Source organism: Oryza glaberrima, chromosome 1, assembly GCF_000147395.1.
Source record: "Oryza glaberrima chromosome 1, OglaRS2, whole genome shotgun sequence".
Classification (NCBI taxonomy): domain Eukaryota; kingdom Viridiplantae; phylum Streptophyta; class Magnoliopsida; order Poales; family Poaceae; genus Oryza; species Oryza glaberrima.
Window position 1 is genome coordinate 27216365 of NC_068326.1, and position 25366 is coordinate 27241730.

General features: G+C 43.4%; 3 protein-coding genes across 3 annotated transcripts; 2 read left to right on the forward strand and 1 right to left on the reverse strand.

Moving 5' to 3' along the window:
* Positions 1-453: 453 nt before the first annotated feature.
* On the reverse strand, positions 454-3632 carry LOC127760655 (branchpoint-bridging protein). Its single transcript, XM_052284947.1, has 8 exons — positions 3448-3632; positions 3281-3348; positions 2274-2442; positions 2073-2161; positions 1662-1794; positions 1460-1552; positions 1253-1355; positions 454-995 (listed from the first exon to the last, which is right to left on the reverse strand). Exons 1-8 carry the CDS (start codon positions 3598-3600, stop codon positions 604-606), a joined length of 1200 nt encoding a protein of 399 aa, XP_052140907.1. The 5' UTR covers positions 3601-3632; the 3' UTR covers positions 454-603.
* Positions 3633-3663: 31 nt separating this feature from the next.
* Positions 3664-6791, forward strand: LOC127786424 (putative FBD-associated F-box protein At5g53635). The gene is made up of 4 exons (XM_052277736.1): positions 3664-3684; positions 4266-5249; positions 6059-6220; positions 6320-6791. The coding sequence occupies exons 1-4, from the start codon at positions 3664-3666 to the stop codon at positions 6656-6658; spliced, it is 1506 nt and encodes a 501-aa protein (XP_052133696.1). The 3' UTR covers positions 6659-6791.
* A 13311-nt stretch (positions 6792-20102) lies between these two features.
* Positions 20103-24865, forward strand: LOC127760646 (putative F-box protein At3g44060). The gene is made up of 3 exons (XM_052284937.1): positions 20103-21180; positions 23964-24131; positions 24236-24865. The coding sequence occupies exons 1-3, from the start codon at positions 20194-20196 to the stop codon at positions 24569-24571; spliced, it is 1491 nt and encodes a 496-aa protein (XP_052140897.1). The 5' UTR covers positions 20103-20193; the 3' UTR covers positions 24572-24865.
* The last annotated feature ends 501 nt before the right edge of the window (positions 24866-25366 follow it).

Below are 25366 nucleotides of genomic sequence, written 5' to 3' on the forward strand. Positions count from 1 at the left end.
AGGTGTTGATCATCAATTGCTTTACTATATTATTTATGTGATAAAAAAAATATAATTATAAGTACTTTTGAATGCATAATCTAATAACATCAATTTTATGTTAAAAAAACTATATCTGAATAGAGTAACTGTTGGTTGAAATCTTGTTCTAACGAAACAAAATGCATATTATATTTTGTGACAAACTCCAGAGCGCATGCAATTCGGCCCAGAAAAGGGTCTTACTCTGAGTAAATCTTGACATCCTGCAAAATGTAACTGCAGGGGTGACTTATTTTATCAGATCTTTGGAGTGAAATATACAAACGATGGTGAATTTTCACAATAGCCAATAGTCCTCAGAAGTCCACCGTGTGTCATGCCTCAAGAATGTACTGAAAGTCTGAAACCTTTGGCTTTGTATACCACCCTACCAGAGCTGACGATATACAAACAAGCAGAAATGCAAGTATACAATGCAAAAGTAGTGGTGAAAATATACAATGCGAACAGAAACCAACTTGGTCCCGTGCACCAACGTGTATTATATAAGGAAATGAAAGCGACCATCACAAACTTTTCAGCAAACACCATAAGATTGCTATGTGGATTAACATGTATATTTCAATCTTTCTGCTGCCCTATGCTAGCCTTTCTTTTCGGGCATGTACGCCTATTGTGCCCCTTTGCCGAGCAGAAACTACATGAATAAATACCTGAACTATGAACATTATCTTGTTTAACTATATAGCCAGAAGCACCAACCTCAACCTCAACGGTGGTGGATCTGGGACAGTTACGACGGTTGTGCCCCCTTTCACCACATTGGCTGCAGTGCCGAGGTTGTCGTTGACACTCATTCTCTGACTTTGGCTTTCCACATGTTCGGCTATTATGACCCTTTCCCCCACATAATCGGCATCTGAAATGCGCTCTGCCTGAAATTTCTCTCACTGTTGGGCAATAGAAGCTCCTATGACCTTCTTGCCCACATTTGCTGCAGAAGAATTTCACCCCTGCAAAGCATCAGGTGTCAAATGTTCTTCATGTGGACAAGAAGTTCCAACTTGGTAACAAGCAGAATATCCATGCAAAAGTGTACATTGAAGTAAGACTATAATCAATTCTAGTGCTACCAATTGAACTCAAGACAAAGAGAATACATAAACATGCTGGCTAACAATACAAGGACAGGAGCAGCTGGCAACAGAAATGGCCAAACTGTCTAAATGGACATACACTTCGCTAATGAGTAAATGAAAGGTAGATTTACCTTTCATGGCAATGCTTCTCTTAAGCCGATTCTCGGGATTGCTGAAGAATGCCTTTTGAGTTTCAGATGCATGCTTTCTTGCAGCAGCAGTACCTTTTGTTTTCTTCAAGTTCAGATACAAATTAAAAAAAGAGAGGGATAGTTCAGTGTCAATCAGATCATATCTAACAAGAACATATGATTACGACAGTTCTCCTTAAATCTTACTTTGATTGCAGCAACCCTTTGTGCATGCAATTTGGGGTCTTGGTGTATAATCTTCATATGCTTAGTAAACAGTCCTGTTTTAGCATTCAGACTCTGCAATTGTTATTAAGCTTTTTAAAAAGCCATAAGTAAAGATAGCAAAGCATATTGGCAGATAAGGTACAGTTTGGTATTCTGCATGTAAGAAAGCATCATCACTTACTCTTAAAGATCTGCTAATCTTCAGGGCAACTTCAGGGGATGGAGATGGGTAAGTACGCCTTGATCTTTTTGATGTGTTAATCTTTATCTCCAGTTTGTCGACTTCATCATCCTCTTTTACTTTCAAGGGAGAACTGCAAGTTGAAGAAGGGTAGGTAGCATTAAGAACAGGAATCCTAAAGTATTTTTCTCTAGCTATGTTAAAGAGCCATAAATAATTACTTCATTGGTCACAATTTTCCATAAAATTAAATGTCTACAGGAAATAGACAATTCAAATCACAATGAACATCTTAATAGCCTTCAAAGAAGTTTGCAACAACAAATCTTTCTGCAGTTACTCTAATGGGTAAAATGTCTGGCTATAACAAGCAAGTTGGTATAAGACTAAATTAAAAGATGCCGCATTCACCTAGAACGAACTTTCTCCCATGGTTGCTCATCAATAGATTCTTGCCATATAACACACTCTCCAGCACATTGCACACACTCCCTAATGCCCTGATAGACAAGCATAACAATATTTGCATAAGTATATGAAAGAACACATATATTTAGGAATATCATTTTCTTGACGCTGACTTACAGGCTACAGCATATCTGGCAGGCTCACCTTGCCATTGCACATAGGGCAGTCCAAACTGGATCTGTCTATCCCACACTGTTTGCAAGGAGTGTATCCTCTACCTCGACAGCTAGGGCAAGGCAGCTCACGATAGTATTGCCCATTTGGACCAACCCAGGACCTCAGCTTCCCCTTCTCTGCAACTGGAGCAGTATTCCTGCACCAAAAGACTACCCTTTTCAACACGCACTAACAGGGAACCGTTGAAGTCTTCCCTCAGTTCTCAAAGCTTTGATGGCACGTAATACACGATGCTCAGCTCTGTTGAAAGAATGCCATTTGCCATGGACATGATTTTCCTTCACCAAATTCCCTGTGTCTGGCAAGTTAGAAATCCTTTTTTTTTTCACCGGGTTGGCAAAGACCGACTGGAGTATATTAAGAAGGAAGAAAGAAGTTACAGATTTCATGGCACGCCAAGAGAAAAGGCGTGCTACAACAGCAACCCAGAAAGAAACCCTCTATTTACACTACGGCAAGCCCGCTTCCAGCCACGATTTCCACTCATCTTCAATTGACGCACAAAGATTCACCGGAGAGACTGCACGCCCCTCAAAGACTCATTGTGCTCTTTCCAAATTAGCCAAGTCACCAAGATGACGCCGGCATTGAAAGATCTTCTGCAGTTACAAATCCTATTTGAGAGGAAAGAAATTCAACACGCCTCTCTGTTGCAGAACTTGTACGAAAACATGCCAAGTAAGCAGCTAATTTTAGGTGTGATGTTTTATGTTTGCCACAAATTAATCCAACAAATGCATTCTCGGAAGTGATCAAAGGTGGAACCCTTTCTGAGACTGACTAGTACTCTACTTACCTCACCTAAACCTAATTCACCACTCCATAGTGGTGAAAATCAGATGGTACTCCACTATTCACGCATAGAATTGTGCAGTAGCTTACAACCTCACAACAACGCTTCATCTTCTATCTGAACTGTCTGACGATCAGCTAGCTAACACACGATCGAACAGTATGGAAGAGTAAACACGTACTGGGATGAGGTCGGGTCGACGTCTGGTCCAAGGAGGTCGGCCAAAGGATCGTAGTCGTAGTGGAGGGACTGCGGCGGCAACGCCAGGGTCAGAGCTTGGGAATGGCAGAGAACAAAAAGCTTCGAAACGGAAAAAAAAAAATCACCCGAAGCAAGGGATACTCGTACCGGAGAGCTCGGAGCGCCGCTGCCGTCGGCGGACGAAGCGGCGGCGTGCCCTCGGCCGAGACGTGGTGCCGTCCGCGCCGCCCGCCCCGGGGGTCTCCACCGGGCGGCGGCCGCCGGCGCGGGGCCGCGCGCGCACGGAAGACGCAGCAGCATCCTGAACGGGAGCCGACTCGTGTGCTTGTGGAGTTGTGGTTGTGGTCTTGTGGAGCCGACGCGATGAGGTGGGCAGTGGGCTTGGTCCGTGCCAGATCGGTCGTACGGTCCCCGAGCTGCACTGGGTCTGTGGCTCGTGTTGCCGGCCCGCTCTTGTTGGGCCGCCACGGCTTTGGAGGAGCTACGGCCCACGGGCCGGCGCGTGCGCAGCTACTATGCGTGCAGAAGAGTGTGCGGTGTAGGGCGTGTAGCCTTGCAGGTGTGGTACACGGGAGTACGGGACAAATGCCCAAGAGGAGTAATCCCTCCGTTCTTATTTAAAAAATTTATGTAAATATAAAAACTAAAAAATTGTGTTTAAATTACTTTAAATAATAAAGTATGTCACAAATAAAATATATAATAATCCCTTATATGATGGGACCGAGTAGTAAGTAGTAAGCTGTTGCGGTAGCTGACACGTGGGGCCAGCAGTACTGAGCCACCTCGCGCGGACCACGGAAGAGAATCCGGGGGAAGACGAACCGATTCCCTCGGAATGGCGGCATTGGCGGGAGAACACCGCGCCCTTCCGTCTTCCATGATATAAACCGCACACGGCACACACACGCACGTCGCCGCCGCCTGAGAAGTCGTGCCCTTCGAAGCCGCATCCATGGAACAAGAAGCCCCACCGGCGAAGAAGGCGAAGCCATCGCACCCGCAGGACGACGCCTCCGAGGAGGTTGGACCGTCTCAGCGCGCTCGATGACGGCATCGTCCGCGAGATCCTCGCGCGCCTCCCGCTCCGCGACGACGCGATCACCACCGCGCTGTCCAGCCGCTGGCCCCGCGTCTTCTCCACGCTCCCGCGGCTCCGCCTCGGCCCGACCACGTTCAACAGCCGCGCCTCCCTCGACATCGGCTACTGCGACGACGACGACCGCTGGGTCGACGCCCTGGACCGCGTCCTCGACGGCCGCCTCTCGCCGGTCGCCGCGTTCGAGGTCGACGCCGACATGGACCTCCTGGAGGGCTACGACGACTGGTTCTACTCCTTCTTCCGCACGCTCTGCCGGAGCGGCGGCCTGCAGGAGCTCGCGGTGCGGAACGAGCACGTCCACGAGTGCTACGTCGTGCCCTCCCCGGTGTACGCCTGCGCGACGCTCACCTCGCTCGAGCTCGACGCGTGCCACCTCCGCGTGCCGGGCAAGCTCACCGGCCTGCGCGCCGTGCGCTCGCTCGTGCTCCGCCGCGTCGTCGCCACGGACGTCGGCCTCCGGCGCGTCGTCTCGCGTTGCCGGGCCGTGGAGCGGCTCGTGCTCGACGACTGCCACCGGGTGCGGAACGTCGTGATCCGCGGGTCAAGCCTCAAGCAGCTGGAGATCCACTCGTACCGTCCGCTCTGCGTCGCGCTGAAGAAGGCGCCTCACCTGGAGTCGGCGAAGCTGAGCCTCGGCTACGGCGTCGCCGAAGTTTCTTGGAGCATCTACAACAACTCCGATAGCGAGATCGAAAGCAAGCGCGGAAGTCTTCAGCTGTATGAGTTCGAGGCGCAGGAGAGGCGGGAGCAGAGGAAGACGGATGAGGCTACGAACATGGTGACATTTCTCAGCGGATTGAACTGTGCCAAAGAGCTGTATTTGTACTTGCCATATGAGTACGCCAAGGTCAGTGCTTTGCAATTGCAGGTTGTAGCTATGCTTCACCAGAAGTTCGTCTCACCTTATGATTTTTGAAACACAGTCATCTTATGATTTTTGTTTGGTCTGATTTGGTTAGATTAAATCATCACACTAAAATGACAATGAGATATTTACCATGATTGAATCATGCAAACTATGGAGCTAAATTTGGTGTGAAATGTCCTGCTATCAACGTGAAACTCTGGCATCATATTTCCAAGATATGGAAAAACAATTAGAAATTAGAAAGTCACCTCATCACTGTGATATCCTGACCCAATTAGGATGAGGCATGTGTAACCCATGAAAGCTGTGTGCGCATATTTAGTACCATCTTGCTAGTTTAGTTTAGCAAGGGTGAAACCAATTTATAAGACATCTTCCCTCTAACCATATCACTACCGGGTTAACCCTTTTTATATGAAGCGAACACGAAAGCTACGTGATTCGATCATTGTAGATATTAAGAAATTCTGCTGACTGGCTGAGGTCAGGTTATAGTATACTCTCAATCCTTTTACTAGTATTTATCTGTTCATGACTTGTGTCATTCACTGTTTGCAATTATTTATGTTTGTAAGCATGCATAGGTTAGGAATTACAGTGATATTTGGATGAATTCATGTATTTAAACGAGTTTCCTGCTTTGAATAAATTTGGGCATAAGCTGGCGCTCTTGTTCTGTTTGCTTCTCTTATTTGCCATTAAAGATGATTTTGCATATACATTATATATATGATTGAAGTGTAACACTGTAACTTCTGTTGTTCTTAACACTTTAACAAGGTTTTAAGGAATACCAGCATCTCATTACCAATGAGGTTGCCCAAAAAATCCTACTTGCGTGGGCTGCAGAAGCTTATCCTTTATCTGAACACAACGACGGAGCCATTGCTCAAGTGGTGTCGTGCCTCCAGAACAGCTCTCCGAACCTCAAGGTTCTCGAGATCAAGAATGTAAGCACCATGCATGGAGACAAATTACTTAACTAGTTAACTCCGCTAATTTGCATTACTTTCTTATTACTAACTCCTGTCCGTCACCGTGTTTGCTAGGATTTTTTCGATGATCGTCGCGCAAGCACTGACGTGCCGGACTTCTGGGAGAAGAACATGGGTGCAGCTGAATGTGTTCAGAATCATCTATCAACTGTCACCTTCTACCTGAACAGTGAGTGCTTCCAGGGACGCTCCTACATCGACCTCTCAAAGTTGCTGCTGATGCGAGCCAGGGCTCTCGAAAGGTTGAGCATCAAGTATCGGCGCTTGGAGGATCAGGACCGGTACTCCGCTGAGCTGGAGAGTGTCCAAAGCGAGCTCCCTCTGTGGCCTCGGGCTTCTCCGGGCGCGCTGGTGGAGATCCGCGCTGTTGACCGCCTACCTTCGTGGTATTAGATCGGGCTGCTAAAGAAGCACCTGCACCTGAAGACTTGTTCTTTTGATTACCTACTGTGTCATCAGTCATCATGGACTGATTGCACTACTGCAGTGTGCTTCGAACCACCGTATGGTTGTCACCAAAGTTCTTTCGAAGCACTGGTCTACGTCGTCAGTATTACTACTATGAGCCTCTTATTAGTCACATCTTCAGGCTTTTGTGATGGCTGCCTATCAAATGAACCAAGTAACTAGAATGCTCTTTTGTGCTATCATGGCCGGCTTCTGTTGTGAGAAAACTTGGACCCAAGATGACTAAAAAATGGTTTCTTGATTGTTCTGACCATTTTCTTTGCGAGTAGTACTTTGCAAAGGTGGAGGCGTGGAGGATGGATTAGACTGTTTTCAGTGCCTTCTGAATCTGATAAAATGAGCAATTGTTGCGGATATAGGATTATCTTTGGACAGATTGAAGACCTCCGTTTCTGTTAATGGTGAGAATGAGGATGGCACGATTTTTCAATTTATTTTATAAAAGATTTAAAAAATAATTTCTCCATTTCAAAATTTTACAGGAATATACTCATCTCGTCCTACCGTAGGACGGGACATATAAATCACCTTATGATAAAGCAATCTATGTGACATGGCACCAAATGGGGAGGTGTGGCGTGGCAATTTTGTAGTCGCTCCCTTCCCAAGGATTAATCGCTTTAGGGGAGGACGATTTACCATTGGGAAGGAACCATCTGGCAATTAGGGCAGGACGATTTATTGTTGGAAAGGGTCCATTCACAAAATAGGCATGGCACGCCTCATGCATCACCAAACTTTGCATCCCTACGGCACGGGTGATTTATCGCCTGGAAAGGACCATATGCAAAATTGCCATTGCACACCCCTCCCGCGAGGTGCCACATCACATAGATTGCCCTACCGTCGGGGTGATTTATATGTCTCACCCTACGGTAGGGCGGGATGAGTATATTTTTTAAAACTTTGAAACAGTAATAAAAAAATAAAATATAAAAATACAAAAAATAATCAAGATCTCACTGGGGAACCAAGCCTGAGCATTCTATCGGGGAATAAGTTCACCGGAGGTCTCTCAATTTAACAGCGAGATTTTTTAGGTCCCTCAACCACAAAACTAGAAATGTTCGCCCCTAAACTCATTCAAACCTTTCACCGGAGGTCCCTTAGCAGTATACATCGGTGGTTTCGCTGACGTGGCATCCTAGTCAGCAAAAAAAAATTAAAAAAATACGTGGGGCCCACATGTAAGTGAGAAAATGATGTAGGCCCCGCTTTTTTCTCTTCTTCTCTCCTCATGCGGGCGGAGACAGGCGAAGCAACGGTGTTGGCGGGCGAGCGCGGTTGTGACGACAAGCGGCGGGCGAGTGCGGCTGTGGCGGCAAGCGGCAGTCGAGCAGCGGCTTCAGGCACGGGCGAAGTAGGGGACGCGGGGGGTGCGACGGGGCGAGCGGCAGTGGGCGAGCAGATGGGGGAGAGAAGGCCGGCGGCGGGGGAGGGGGAGAGAGGCCACCAGCGCGACGATGGCGGCGGGAGAGGTGGCGGTCGGCACCACGGCGAGCTCGCCCGGCGCGACAGGGCGGACGGCGGTGGGCGAGCAGATGGGGGAGAGAAGGCCAGCGGCGGGGGAGTGGGAGAGTGGCCACCGGCGCGATGGTGGCAGCGAGAGAGGAGGCGGTCAGCACTTCGGCGAGGTCGGTCGGCGCGACAGTGGTGGCGGGAGAGGTGGCGGTCAGCACTACGGCGAGCTCGCCCGACGCGACAGGGTGGGCAGCGGTGGGCGAGCAGATGGGGGAGAGTGTAGGATCAAGGAGGCCGACTAGAGGGGGAGTGAATAGGCGGTTTTAAAACTTAATGGCACTTAAACAAAAATAACCTAAGTTGTTAGGCAAGGTGAGGTGTAAGGTTAACTAAGCAACTAAGTTAAGTTTTGCAAACCTAAGTTTTCCTAATCCCCGTTGAGGCGAGCCCAACTCCATCGCTCAACCACGAAGCCACCGCACGCCCCCTTCGTCAAGGGGTGGGCAAGGCGGGAGCCGGCCCACGGAGAGGACTACCCAAGCCTCGATCACTCGGGGTAGTTCTTCCTTCACTCTGAAGGTGGTGAACTCCAAACCACTCACAAACGGCGTCGGGCCTCCTCCACAATCTCCTCGGAGAGGTCACCGAGCAACATCTCCACAAGCCGTCTAGGAGGCGGCAACATCCAAGAGTAACAAGTCTAGGATGCTTGCCGAGGATGATCAAGTGCCACACTAGCTATAACAATGAAGCAATGCACTTGGATTGGCTTAACTCACTCTCTAACACCTCACTAGATAAACTAAGTGCACAAGGGTGTGAGAGCTCTTGCAAGGGTTCAAGATAATGCAATGGAGTGCCAAAACCTTACCCTTGCTGCTAGGGAGTGGGTATATATATTCCTAACCACCGAAACTAGCCGTTGGAGTCGAAATCTCCAACTCTGTGCTCTGCCGGTCAAACCGCCATAGAATGGCCGGTCAGACCGGACTACTTTGTAACGGCTAGAAAACTAGCCGTTACAGGGAAATCATTGAGCCCACTCAACCTGGCCGGTCTGACCGGGGTGTAGTAGCCGGTCAGACCGTCCACGGCTCGGTCAGACTGCCATCGGCTCGGTCAAACCGCCATCGGCTCGGTCTGACCGGTTGTGGCTCTGGCGGCTCTGTATCGCCACCAAAAACCAGACCATTGCAACAGATCAGTGAGGCCGGTCAGACCGGCCTTACCACGCCAGTTAGACCGGCTAACAGGCCCGGTCAGACCGGCCTAAGGCCCACGGTCAGACCTTAGGTCACTTTTCAGCTCAACCGACCGTTAGTAAAACGGCGATATCTCTTGACTCGGGTCTCGGAATTTGGCGTTCTTGGACTCTATGGAAATATTATTCAAAGGGCCATCCAACCCATGAAAAAACCATCCAAGAAACACAACTTAAGTCAAGGATAAAGGGCTCACACTCCAAAGGATATCCACCGGACATACCCACAAGATGTCACTCACTCCTATTGGACATGCCCACTTCTCTCTTGGTTTAGGACTTGAGAAAACTCATCACACTTGGCTAGACAAGCCCACCAAATGCACCTACATGCATATGAACTAATATGGCACAAGATCATCCACAAGCTCGCTTCATAGACCCCTCTTGATAGTATGGCGCCTATCTAGCAAATCCGGTCTACACCAAACACAAGACCGGGAAAAGACTAAGAAAACATTCTTAGCTACATTATACCTTTGCCTTGCGCCATCCATCTTGGGGTCAAGCTTGAGTCGAGATCAACACTTGTGACCATTTGATTCAACCATGTTTGTACCAAGGTATTTACCATCATTTGTCAAGACTTTCTTCTCATCACAAGCTTGATTTCATTCTTGTCGACACGGCGATGCCCTTGGCTTGGTGACCATCAACCCATGGTGTCATCCATTAGCCTCATCACAATTAGACCTATTGCTTTGCACATCTCAAAGAAGAACATTAGTACCAACAAATCGGTTGTCATCCTCCACTTGGTGACCAACCGGTTGCATATGAAAGATATGGATATGTTTGTTGAGTATTCATTAACATCGCAAGTGTCATATACTCGTATGCAAGCTCAAATGCAAAGATCCAATATAAATAATAGGTGAACAACGTGGATCTAAAACATGCACAATAAATGTATAGGATTTGCTCCCCCTAAATATATGCATACAAATAAATATACAAGAGAGGCAAGTGTATGCATAAGTTATGAAGAACCAATGGGGTTTATCCTATACACATGGAGAAGGCATGTAGCAGTGATAAAGATAAACCAAAAAACACATACCTTCATGATCTCCATGTTCTCAATGTAAAGGAGACTAAATAAGATAAGACTCAAGTAAACATTAGTGTCACACTTATATAACAATAACATGGAAATCATATATATGAACCTATCAAAAAGTAGGAGATAAGAAGTGATACATATCGCTTTATCTCCATGAATTTCATCCTTATCATGATTAAGGTCCATCACCAAAGAATGCATATCTACCACATCTCATTATCGGGAAATAACCTTGTTGAAAACTTATGTAAAAGAGAGGTTAATCCCATAAACATCGGTTTATCATCTATCACCAAAGCAACAATTACACAAATTGTTTAATCCAGGATCTTTCAATCTTTTCTCTCTTCTGTGATAGATAATAATCCGATATAAACAATATAGAGAGATGAGTTGAAAGATGATTTCAAATCAAGATAGAAATCTTATAATAAACAAAATATAGAATAACCTCCCCCTCAAGATGTGCATACATATGGATATAAAGGAACACATATGCACATAATCAATCAAGATCAATGAGGGAGCTCACACTATATTTTGGATCCACAAGAGAGACCAAGTTAGAATATGTGAAGTTTAATACATACCTCTAATCATTTTTACTTTCATATCCAAATGAGACTAGTCAAAAAAAAACTCATAAAAATGTTAGTCTCATATAACTAGATTTGTCATTAATCACCAAAACCAAATTAAGGCACTTGAACTTACAATCTCCCCCTTTTTGGTGATTGATGACAAATCCATTTATAATAACCACATTTGGATATGAGGGATATAAATCAACATTATATTGAAGCTTGGCAATTGATTTATATCCATGCATGTCAATGAGTAAATAGAAATGAAATATATGCCAATGACATGCTTATGCATATGATGCATATGTAATGCTATGATTTATGATCCTAGATTATTTCCCCCCTTTATAGCTATGATCATAAAGAGATCACATATATTCTCTCCCTTTAAGATCAAATGTGGGATCCTCAAATATTCTCACCCTTTTGGCATTAATCACCCAAAAATGAAAAAGGGTAGAAAATAGGAAATTACAAAAGCCCAAAAAGAAATAAAGACTCACAAGGCCAAATAATATTTTTGTGGAAGCACAAAGCAACAAGTTTAGAAATGACCCATTTAGGAAAACTCCCCCTTACTCATAGAGGCTTGTATTTGGATGGGGAATTTGGAATAGATTCCATATGTAGAAGGGGTTAGTTTGAGCACTTGAACTTTCACTTGAGATATTCTCATCAAGTTTTTTTTTAAGAATGTCAAGCACTAAGAGGAGCTTGGTTAAGCATATTGGAAGTATGTTGCTCAAGTGTGTAATATCGGCAAGGAATGGAAATGATGAGCAAGTGTTGGGTTCAAGATGATCATGAGACACTACCATGTGTTGAGAGACCACTTGTGTATAGGAATTTGAATTTGGGATCAAGTATCGATAGTTGGCTTTGGTAGCAAGGATCAACTTGTATTTGGTGGCAAATATTGGAATTTGGAGTCTATCCATGGAGGCTTGGTTTTGAGAAGTCCAAAAATGACTTTTGAGTTTAGATGGTTTCATATATCATGGGCATTTCAAAAACCAAAAGAGTTCAAGCAAGGATCACATCCACAAGAGCTTAAGGATTCATGAGGTTTTCAAAATAGCAAGTGCTCATTACTTGAAACATCTTATATTGCACCACCATGCTCAAATAATCAACAAGAAGTGATATGCACTTTGAAATACATATTTAGCTGAAAAGCATGTAGCAATGATGGTGTCTTTTAGCAATAGAAACATGTGGAACCAAGCTCGGAAAAATATGCCATAAATCCTGGAGCTAGTTCATGAAAGAATGCACAAGTTTCATTTTGGGGTCCTTTCCCATATCTCAACTGAATTGAAGAAACAAATCTCACAAGCTTTCTGCCAACTGAAAATTTCAGACTTTTTCAGATTTTTGGAGACTGAAAATGAGGTTGAAAAGGCATCCAAATGACCACTTAAAATTCTGAGTAAATTTGGAAGTAAACTTCAACTATTGAGGATCAAAAGTCATATTGTGATCTTCTTCAAATTTGCAACCCATTTGGAGATAAAAAATCACAAATCAGCCTAAAAACATGGCTGTTCTGAAAATTTCAGCAAGCTGAGCAAAACAAGAAAAAGTCAAAATCTTTGCAAATCAAATCGAAATGAGTTGAAACCTTGCAGATTTGATCTTTATACTTGTGAGGAACTTTTCCAAAAAGAATTTCTTAAAAATCATTTTTCTATCAAAAGATAAGACAAAAAAAAGCACTTGTACGCAATAGCAAGTGCAGCTCGCGAGAAGTGTTCTCTTCGTGATTGAAAACCCTGCTTACACTCTTTTCCATACCAGCCAAGCAACTAAGATGGTCTGAATCAAATCCCTCCCCCACCCCCTCCCTCCTTTATGGCAGTCACATAGCTGCGTAAACTACCATGCATCAAGCAACAGAAAGCATGTTTAATCTCTACAAATTGAGTGAAAAAACTAGAAATTTACATAATGGTTGTGATCTGCAAACTTAATCAGATAGGCTACCTACAAATCGATGTCCATGGAAAATGTTTATTTATGTCTACTTGTGTGCTTATTACAATAGATCCTGTACACTTTTTAATGTTTCAGGCATTTGTATTTGATTTGGAGGCATTGGTTGACTTATGTTGCTCATCCCTAATAATGAATATGAAATATGGCCTATTTAAAAAAAACTAGGAAGGTAGCCCGCGCGAATGCGCGGGCATGTGTCATATGCTAAGTTTGAGACCCTTATAAGAGCAAAATATTAACCGGTGAACATCTACCACGATTTGTCCATAAATTGTTTTTGTCGACATTAATTTCTTTTATAATTTTCTAACCTATTAGTTTTATATTATATCATATTTAAGTAATATCTATAAGCAATTATTTATAATCTTCTACATCACTTGAAAAGAAGGTAGACTTATTTTCTTTAGAAAACATGTCAACGGAAAGTAAGTGTAAAGTAAAACTAAGCTATTTTTCATTTTTAATTGCATATATATTATCATGGTTTATTCAAGGATTAATTGGGTGGGACATGATGCTCCATTAAATATATGGATTTATATAGGCTAATATGATTGATGTAATTTGAGAGCCGATCCATGTATGAACATTTCATGTAGAGTGGGTCAGAAGTTCCATGCAAGCTAATGTGAAATCAAAATATAATTGCACAATAATATTTTTGAAATGTGATGTACCATGTATACACATCTGGTTTTTCTTATATAAGATAGATCTAACTGTTAGAAATAATGATTCCACTGGTTTAAAAGGCATATAAGTATTCTAAAAATGTAGCTTACAAATTATGGTCGATTTAATATCCAACATTATTGTGAAGTGAACGTAGCTCAACCGGTGTGGTTCGTTGTGATGGAATTTACCCACTCGGGTTCATATCCCAGACTTGACAAATTCTTTCAGTAGTAGGTGACGTACCCGTCGACAGCGAGACATACATAGTGACTTTGTCAATCTCAATATATATCAGCCTAGTCTCTCGAAAGTACTCATAGGAGTATGTGCACGTGCGCGTTCATAGATGTGAGTGTACGCGCGTTGTGAGTGCCCACGTTTCTACTTTGTATTAAAAAATATCAAACTTTATTTATTGTTTCTCTTTTAATTTAATAGATAAAACAATAGGAAGGGGACGACAGTGTTGCGTAGATGTGAGAGTGAGGAGGAGGTGGAGATTTTATTTTTCTAATTTTTCTAAATGATTTAAGTGAAAGCCGATGACAGGGTTTGTACATACCAGGAGAATTTTTTTTCTCAATCTGGTGAATAGTAGTATGCATTGTACATTTGAGATTTTTTTTCACTTTTTTGGGTGAAAGTTACCTATGTACGTGTAACTCGTAACAATTAGGTGGGACCGTGGCATGGCTAATCCTTCTTTTTTCAATCGTAATTACATTTTTTCCTTTTTCTTTAAGCTAGCAAAGTACGGAAGTATGTATATATATACGTACAACTATTCACGTGATTTTTATTATTTGAGCAGGTTAGATGTATGTTAAATAAATCTAATCTAATATTTTAAAATAGTAGGTCAACCAATAAAAATGATTGCATGATTTTTTTTCTCACAATTTGTAAGGTTTTCTATAATTTATTAGAGCACCACGTGGTGGCGTAGAACCGTTCGTAGAAGCGCCAAATGGCTATTTAGAAGCGTTTGTAGAAAGTTTAATAGATTTTTAGTGTCTAAAGTTACCTATTGTATGTCGACCCAATGTGTCATGATGTATTTAAGACCATAATATTACTTTTATACATCATTACTTTATATAATTAAACGAATACAATGGATCATAAATTGGACATACAATTAAAAATAAATTAAAAGATAATATTTAGAGACCGTTGATTTGATATTTGATATTTATATTATAGATCTAGTTTACATGCATGTACTTCTGTATATTATGTACTATTTTATTTTATATTATACAAAATCGTACATTAGACCGTGGTTTTTTCCACCGGTACTAACTACACATTTTTTTTTGGCTTTATCATTTTTTATCGTACGTAGATGTTTATTTCTTTTTCTTCCGCCTAACAGTAGGAAGCTTTATTTGTTTTTTTCTCAATTATACTTGCGTATGGACATTTAGTTTTCTTTCCTTTTCCCAGCCACCACCAGTTGCATATTTTTTTATAAAAACTATCACCTTTTTAATAATAGATCTAATCTAATGGTCTAAATTAACGGGTGCACCAATTTAAGTGAAAATCAATAATGAGATTAGATAGTGCCACGTGGCGGTTTAGGAGTGTTTGTAGGAGCGCCATGTGGCGGCTTAGGAGCGTTTGTAGAAAGTTTAATGGACTTTTAGTATATAATAGATAGATAATAGATAGATTGATAGGTGCAAAATATATTTAATTAATGTAAGCTATCACACACATAGTACAACACATGAAGTTGTTACCTTTGGCATGTCTCTTCTGCTGATTACGTTAAACTAAATTTCCGTATTGGTCCACGTACACGGCTAATCATGATGCAACAATTGAATAATTTAATATTCTTATTAGCTTCGTTGTTTTCATTACAAAGAATGAATAGAAGCAACAACGATAATTTTACCTTTTTTCAGATACTCGAAACTGATATTGCATCCCCTGCTTCTGCCTCGCTGGACATTGGCCATAGAATTAATCAATAGGAAAAGGATTTTTTGGACATACCCCAATATTCTCAAAATGAAACAGCCTGTGGGACACAAGAAGCCGTAAAATGATAATTTTACATGCTACATGCATCGTGATATACAAATGATTTAGATTGAAGTGCAAAGTGTAGTTTTTTTATGAGGTATACTCTTGTCCTTTTTTATTTTTATCAGGTCTTGAGCAAGGCCAAGACTGCAATGCGGAGGATGTTGCCCAAGAAGTGCTACTTGCTTGGGTTGCAGAAGCTTACCCTTATTCTGGATCACAATCATGAAGCCCTTGCCAGATTAGCTTCATGCTTGCTCAACAGTTCTCCAAACCTCAAGGACCTTGAAATCATGGTACGTAAGCCCCGGGGTGAAAAAAGTAACCCACTCTCTAAAACACACTTGTTCCCAGCCCTAACTATCCTTTTGTGTTCATAGGATCCTCTTGATATCCGCTACTCTGATCACTTAGCTGCAGAGTTCTGGGAGAAGCATATAACTGCGGGTTGCATCCTGAATCACCTGTCAGTTGTCGACTTCTACATGCGTGAGACGCTCTTCGAAGGCTACCCTCGCACCAGCCTTTGTCAGTTCCTGGTGATGAACGCTAGGGCTCTCAAAAGAATGAGCATTAAGTATCATTGCTCACTGTACGAGACCGAACATGTCGCAACCGTGCTTGAAGCAGTTCAAAGTGAACTGCATCTCTGGCCGGGGGCTTCTCCGGATGTGCTGCTGGAGTTGTCTGAGGTTGATTGCATCCGATCGATCTATGAAGTCTGGAGGATCCAATGAATGCCTCTCTATGTGAAGTCTGGCCTCTGGATTGGCTCTTGCAACAAGTATTTTGCCCAGTTAGTACTACTATGTAGTACGGGACCTGTTGGAATGAGACTATCCTCCAGAGGCGCTGTCCTCTTATGGTAAAACCTGGCCCCAGGAGGAGACCAGGCATCTATGGATTTCTGGAGCAATTGTCTGCAATTCTGGTTGCTGGTTTATGTAATCCTATTTGCTTTGGGACTCGTCAAAGATTTAGCATGGATTGGTCTCTGAGTTGTTCCGATGGCCGTGATATGCTGATATACCATACCTGATGGTACTATGCACCGGCCGTTCTTTTCTGATATTTGATCAGGTGTGGCAACTTGAGACGGGTTGATTCATGAACATCTTCTCTTCTGCTGAAACACCTAGGCTTCTGCCTTCTCGATAATAATGTGTACTCCCGAATTCATCCTCAATTCCACATGCATTCGAGAACTTCTAATCATAAGAAGATGCAGAGTTTTTTTTTCTCTTTTGCTGAAACTGAGAATTCCTCAACCTGCATAGACTCTCTATTGATTTGCGGAAACTGATAATTTCTTTCTGTCCAACAGTTTACAGTTGCAATTGCGTTGAAGAGATTTAACAAGGTCTATCTACACCCTCCGTTCCCGTTCCCCCAAACGAAAAAGAAAATCGAATTTTGGAATTAATCTGAGGCTCACTGATTGAGCACCATACCGTCGCACTGGCAGGCTGCTCAGCTCAGCTCAGAAGCATCTCATTTGGCCCAACACTATTCACACGCCGAGCAGCCCATCTCAGCTAACACCAGTGGGCCAAGCCTCCTCGCTAATTCGCTATAGAAAAGAGCGCGCCTTTAGCACCCGATTCTGGCGGGAAAACGCGGCCGACGTCATCAACAAAACTGTTCCCACTTCCTCGAATCCCCAAACCGAACACCGGCGACGAAGAGGGCAAGGCCCTCTCCTCCTCCGCAAGCCCATGCCGCGGCCGCGGACGCGGACGCGGTGGATCGGCTCAACGCGCTCGATGACGGCATCCTCGATCGGCTGCCGCTCCGCGACGCGGCGACCACGGCCGCGCTCTCCCGCCGCTGGCCCCGCGTCTTCGCCACGCATTGGCGGAGAAAACGTGAGGGCTGGGGGGTCTTTAGACTCCCTAATGGACCATTAGAGCCCTCGTAATATCTCCCTAAAATTCTAATCCATATATCTATGAGAGGATGGTTAAGATAGATTCTGTCTGACACTATTATAAGACCCAAAAAATCCTCACCCAACCCTAAATCTCCCTCAACCGCTCTTGTCGTAGAGGTGCAGAGAGAGGCGGAGACGCGGAGTGGCAAGGGGGCAGGGGCGGCACCGCGGGTGGCGGCTACAGTTGGCAGACGAGCACGACTGCACGACGCTCCAGGCGGAGCAGCGACGAGTCAATTTAGTTTAGCCCCTACTGTAATTTTATCCTAGCTCCGCCACTGTTGCCACGCTCCCCCGCATACCCCTCAAGCCTGCCACCTTCAACCACCGCGACTTCCTCAATGAAGGCGACGAGTACTACCGCGAGGACACCAAGTGCTAGATGCACTCCCTCGCCTACGTCCTCAACCGCCGCGCGGCGCCGATCGCCGCGTTCGAGGTCCATTTCAAGTACACGGGCTTGTACGACCGTTGGTTCCTCGACTTCTTCCGCGAGCTGTATGGGAGCGGCGGCCTCCTAGAGCTCAAGATCAGGAACACCAAGTGTACCGAATGCTACACGCTGCCAACCCCGGTGTACAACTGCAAAGATGCTCACCTCGCTGGAGCTCTGCAACTGGCGGATCCACGTGCCCGGGAGAGTCACCGGCCTGAGCGCCATGCGGTCGCTTGTGCTCCGCAACGTGGTCGCGACGAACGCCGATCTCCGTCGCATGATCTCACTTTTCCGCGACATGGAGCATCTGGAGATCATGTACATCCACAAGGCCCGGAATATCGTCAACCGCTGTTCCTGGTCGAACTAACAAAGGAGGGCCTCACACTCCCCCGCTAAAGGAGTTTACCCTCCGACAATGCCAAATAGTGCGATAAGAAATATAATTTATTACTGCAGTGTATAGAAATGCATCGTTGCAGCTCTCATCATGAGATTTGCAACTTTTGTTTACTTATCAGTTATCATAAAAGAGGAAAGAGAAGAGCAGTAGGCTATAAATTTGTAGTCAGCTGTAGTACGAACTCCAAGATGTATGTGTGCATGGTAGGTGGGACCATGTATTAATTGTGTAGTATATGTTTATATGCAACCATTATATAAATTGGCTATAAAATTGACTATAAAATTGACTATTAATGATTTGGAGCTGAAGCTGGTAGTTGACTATACTATCAAACTTACTCTTAGGAGAAAAGAGGGAGTAGAGATAAATAATATATTTTATTCTATACGAGTAGTCTATATGTTTATGGGTGACTTCTGCTCTTGTTATGGGTTAATTTAGGTGGCTGAATGAAATATTATATTGGTTATTGACTAGTTTTACACTACGTCGTGATGCCCTAATTAAAGAACACCAAGACCAAAGACATCAACACATCCATCATACTAAAATTAATCTTCATTGATCAAGGTGTTCTATCATTTTGTGTCCAATAAAAATTAATTCACACTTTTAATGTTGTATGGATCGAATCAATAGAGATTAATCTTGATGGGTTGCATATAGGTCATTCCACGATACACATTTAATATTTACACAAATAAAATAAGGACTCTGTTAGATGATAATGATTTAAGAAAATCTAAAAAATATTAGAAGATCATCAAACTGAACGGTTCCATCGTTTCGTTAATTCGGGACATATTTATAAACAAAAAATAATCTGTGAATAAAAATTTTATATACGTGTTATTAGAGATCTAAAAGTAAAGGTTGAAACTTAAACTTCGATGAAAAAGCTAAAAAATCACCTTCAAATTTAAAGTTGGAAATTCAAATTTTAATTGATAAGTATAAGCATAATAAAAAAAATGGAAATGTTTAATTTAGATGCGATAATTAACTATTTGACACCGGACTCAATACATATGGATCTAGTACGTGTTATTGACATATGATATATGAGTGATAAATAGTTTAGGCTGTGTTTAATTTTACGCTAAAATTGAAAGTTTAAAAAAAAAAAGTTAGAAGTTTATGTGTGTATGGAGGTTTTGATGTGATGGAAAAGTTGGAAGTTTGAAGAAAAAGTTGGGAACTAAATGACCGAGAAGATGAGGTCCTGAGATGGAGGAAGAAATAACCAATTTTAGATACAAACTTTTTCTTCAAACTTCTAACTTTTCCATCACATTAAACTTTCCTACACACATAAACTTCCAACTTTTTTATCACATTGTTCTAATTTCAACTAAATTTTTAATTTTAGGGTGAACTAGACATACCCTTTAATATAGCACGGTCAATACAGTATGTGAAGAAATTGTTGATGTGATCACACATGTTTTGCAGCAGTGCAGCCTGTCTGTGCGACTGTGCCTGCCTAAAAAGGAGAGAAATTGGAAAGAGCGCACTTCTGCGCAATCTGGCGGGAACCTCTGTCAACAGCAAAACCATTTTCCCCGTTCCCCACTACCCGGTCGCCCAGTCCGCAGTCTGATCTGTGTCCTCCATGGAGCAAGCTCCAACCGAGACGAAGAAGGCAAGGTCCTCCGAGTCTTCTCCGCAAGCCCACGCCGACGGCGCGCTTGACGACGCCTCCCTCCACGCCATCCTCTACTGCATGCCGCTCCGCGACGCGGCGGTCACGACCGCGCTCTCCCGCCGCTGGCGCCGCGTCTTCCCCACGCTCCCTTGCCTCTACATCGACTCGGCCACCTTCAACGGCCGCGACTACGTCGCCGACTCCCTCGGCGATGACTACTGCGAGGACCCAGATCGATGGGTCGAAGCCCTGGACTGCATCGTCGGCAGCCGCGCCGCTCCGGTTGCCGTCTTCGATGTCGAGGCCGACGTCATGTTCACGGAGGAAGGCTGGTTCCACGACGTCATCCGCGTGCTCTGCCGGAGCGGCGGGCTCTTGAAGCTCAGGATCTGGAACACCCGCCTAACCAGCTGCTACCTGCTGCCTTCGCCGGTGTACGCCTGCGAGACCCTCGTCTCCCTGGAGCTCTTCTCCTGCCGGCTGCGGGTGCCGGACAGGCTCACCGGCCTGCGCGCCCTGCAGTCGCTCGTGCTCCAGGACGTGGTCGCCACGGACGGCGACCTCCAGCGCATGCTCTCCCGGTGCGAGGCCATGAAGCGGCTGGTGATGGAAGACATCCGCAAGGCGCGGAACATCGTCATAGACGCGCCTAGCCTCGAGTATCTGCAGATCCATTCGTACCGCCCGCTTCGCGTCTCGGTGAAGGCGCCGAAGCTGCGCTTGGCAAGGCTGAGCCTCTGCTACGGCTGCGCCGAGCTTTCTTGGAGCTTCCACGACAACGAGGAAACAGATGGAGACTACTCGATTGCTGAGATCCAGGAGATGTTTGATTTTGTGGCGATGGAAAAGAAGGAGCACAAGCGCACGGACGAGATTAGGAATATGGTGACGTTTTTCTGTGGAATCCGAGCAGCCAAGGAGCTCCGGTTGGACCTGCCGCGTGAATATTCCAAGGTCAGTGTGTTTCCCTGACTAGATTTAAAGAACTGAACACCAACAAGGTTTTATGAAAGGATTAGAGCAAAGCAAACACTCAAATAAAGATTGTTTATGATCTCACCCAAATTTCTAACTTTAGCCACCTTCATTTTAAGATTTTCCCGGAGTAACTCAGCGAAATAGTGGCTGGACATTTTCTTTAATTTCTTTAGCAATAGCGGTGGAAGGTTCAGGGAGGAAATTCAACAGCCATATCTTACATCCAGCGGCTTTAAAAGCTAATTGAAATGACTAAACTCGTTATTGTTACCACCAAATATTTTTTTTTTTGCTTCCAAATTATAAACAGCTCTACATTTCCAAAGGGGTTCCTTTAGTCAGGTGATGTTTCGATACTCAAAATATTCCAAGCTTCGCGTTTTGAGATTTCTCATCTTTGTATTGAAAAGGTGGGATCAGCATTTACCTGAAAGCTTGTAGCAGAACACAAATGCAAATATCCACCAATCAGACAAATGAAAACTGGGGAGCTATTACAACAAAGGTATTCAACCAGCCAACCAGGAAAACCTTCCCTAAAAAAGGGGAAACCAGATAAGTAATCTGAAAAATAGCGGTAACCTATCCAAAACCAAAGCACCCACTAGCAAGTTCAGCTCGCGAGAAGTGATCTATTCTGATTGAAAACCCTGCGTTCCACTCTTTTCATACCAACCAAGCAACTAAGATGACCTGAATCAAATCCCTTCCTCCCTCCTTTATGACGATAACGGTGTAAACCACCATGCATCAAACAACACTAAGGCTTCGTTCGTATGTGGGAGTTGGGCAGTTGGCTGCTCATTTTGGAAGTTGGGAACCTGGTCACCGTACATGCATTGTAGCACTTACTGTGGATGCAAACGGGTTGTGATGGCATCGACGGCGCCGTTTGGTTGCCGACATTTTCTGTCCGACGCAGGCGTTACGGCGCAGCTTGCTCGACCGGTGTAGCGGAGTAAATGCATAGCAACAAATGCTACACGCACATGCGACAACACACTTGGGTTGTAATGCAATGAGAAAAAATAAGTAATGAAATTAAACTTTCAATTAATTTCATTGATTTTATATGCTTCAATTTCTTAAACCATTTCATTAGTATGAGGTATTTGTTAAGAAATTATTTTTGATAAGATTTGATGAGTTATACCAATATATCGAGAAGAAAATGATTATTTTCGTTGCCGGAAATATTAATAGGGTGACAATTACGAAGAAATGATTTGTCAAACAATTCACACAAAAATGAGTGAATCAAATTTATGTCAACAGTTTGACAAATCATTTCTTCGTAATTGTCACCCTAGTAATATTTCCGGCAACGAAAATAATCATTTTCTTCTCGATATATTGGTAGAACTCATCAAATCTTATCAAAAATAATTTCTTAACAAATACCTCATACTAATGAAATGGTTTAAGATTTTACATCGCACAATTACGAAATTGAAGCCATATAAAATCGATGAAATTAAATGAAAGTTTAATTTCATTACTCATTTTTTCTCATTGCATTACAACCCGAGTGTGTTGCCGCATGTGCGTGTAGCATTTGCTGCCGTGCATTTACTCTGCTGCACTGGTTGCGCAAGCCGCGCCGTGACGCCTGCGTCGGATGGAAAATGTCGGCAGCCAAACGGCGCCGTCAACGCCATCCTAGCCCGTCTGCATCCACAGTAAGTGCTACAATGCTTGTACAGTGACCAAGTTCCCAACTTCCAAAATGAGCAGCCAACTCCCACATATGAACAAAGTCTAAGCATTCTCCCAAGTGATAATTTCTTTTATTAATCTCTATAAATTGAGTGAAAATAACTAGAAATTTACATAATGGTTGTGATCTGCAAACTTAATTAGATAGGCTACGTACAAATCGATGTCCATGGAAAATGTTCAGTCATGCCTACTTGTGTGCTCATTACAATAGATCTTGTACCCTTTTTTATGTTTCAAGCATTTGTATTTGATTTGGAGGCATTGATTCACTTTTGTTGATCATCCCTAACAATGAATATGAAATATAACCTATTTGAAAAAATTAATAAATGCAACATATATTTAATTATTGTGCATTATCATATACTCCCTCCGTTTCATATTGTAAGTCGTTTTGACTTTTTTCCTAGTAAATTTTTTTTAGGTTTGACTAAGTTTATAGAAAAAATTAGGAACATTTATGGTACAAAATTAGCTTCATTAAATGTAATAGTGAATATATTTTGATAGTATGCTTGTTTTATGTTGAAAAAGTTACTATATTTTTCTACAAACTTGATCAAACTTAAACAAGTTTAACTAAGAAAAAAAGTCAAAACGATTTATAATATGAAACAGAGGACATTGTAAAACACATGTAGCTGATTACGTATAAATTGCTAAATTTCTGTATTGATCCATATACATGGCTAATCGTGATGCGACAATTTAGAAATGTAATATTCTTGATTAGCTACGTTGTTTTCATCACAAAGAATGAATAGAACCAACAATGATAGTTTTACCTCTTTTAGATACTGGAAACAGATATTACACCCCCAGCTTCTGCATAGAATTATTCAATAGGAAAAGGATTTGTTGGACATACCCCCAATATACTCAGAAAACGAAACAGCCTGTGGGACACATTTAGCCATAAAATGATAATTTTACATGCTACGTGCACCGTGATATACAAATGATTTAGATTGAAGTGCAAAGTGTAGTTTTTTCCGTAAAACACAAGGTATACTCTTCTTGTCCTTTTGCATTTTAATCAGGTCTTGAGCAAGACCAAGATTGCAGTGCCAAGGATGTTGCCCAAGAAGTGCTGCTTACTTGGGTTGCAGAAGCTTACCCTTGCTCTGGACCACAATCATGAAGCCCTTGCCAGATTAGTTTCATGCTTGCTCAACAGTTCCCCAAACCTCAAGGATCTTGAAATCATGGTACGTGCTGTTGCATTTTAATCCCAAGGCCCATTAAAAATAATCCACTCTCAAAAACACATTTTTATCCAGCCCTAATTATCTTTCCCCTTTTGTGTTCATAGGATCCTTTTGATATCCGCTACTCCGGTCACTTAGCTGCAGAGTTTTGGGAGAAGCATATAACTGCGGATTGCATCCAAAATCACCTGTCAGTTATCACCTTCTACATGCGCGAGTCGCTCTTTGGAGGCTACCCTCGCATCGGCCTTTGTCAGTTCCTGGTGATGAACGCGAGGGCCCTCAAAAGAATGAGCATTAAGTATCATCGCTCGCTGTACAAGACTGAACATGTCGCAACCGTGCTTGAAGCAGTTCAAAGTGAACTGCGTCTCTGGCCGAGGGCTTCTCCGGATATGCAGCTGGAGTTATCTGAGATTGATTGCATCCCATCGATCTGAACTTCCAATGAATCCCATCGATTATGAGGTACGGTTCTTCTAACAACCGTATACAATGGAAGTCTGGCGTCTGGATTGGCTCTTGCAACAAGTATTTTGCAACAGTTAGTACTACTATGTAATGGGACCTGTTGGAATGAGACTATCATTTTCTTCCTTAGAATTCGCTAGACAACTGCATCTGGCTGTAACAAGCAGATTGCTCTTATATGTAGAGGCGTTGTCCTCTTATGGTAAAACCTGACCCCAGGAGGAGACCAGGCATCTATGGATTTCTGGAGCAATTGTCTGCAATTCTTGTTGCTCGTTTATGTAATCCTATTTGCTTTGGGACTCGTCAAAGATTGAGCATGGATTGGTCTCTGAGTTGTTCCGATGGCCGTGATATTGCTGATATACCATACCTGATGGTACTATGCGGCGGCCATTCTTTTCTGATATTTGATCAGGCGTGCCAACTTCATGAACATCTTCTCTTCTGCTGAAACACCTTCTAGGCTTCTGCCTTCTCGATAAGAAGATGCAGAGTTTTTTCCTCTTTTGCTAAAACTGAGAATTTCTCAACCTGCATAGACTTCTCTATTGATTTGCTGAGCGAGAATTTCTTTCTGCCCAACAGTTGCAATGGCGTTGAAGAGATTTAACAAGAACTACTCAACTGCGTACACCCTCCGTTCCCGTCCCACCAAAAAAAATGGAAATCGATTTTTGGAATGAATCTGGACCTACATTTATCCTATCCAGATTTGCTTCTGGAGGATCTGAGGCTCACTGATCGAGCACCGTACCGTCGCA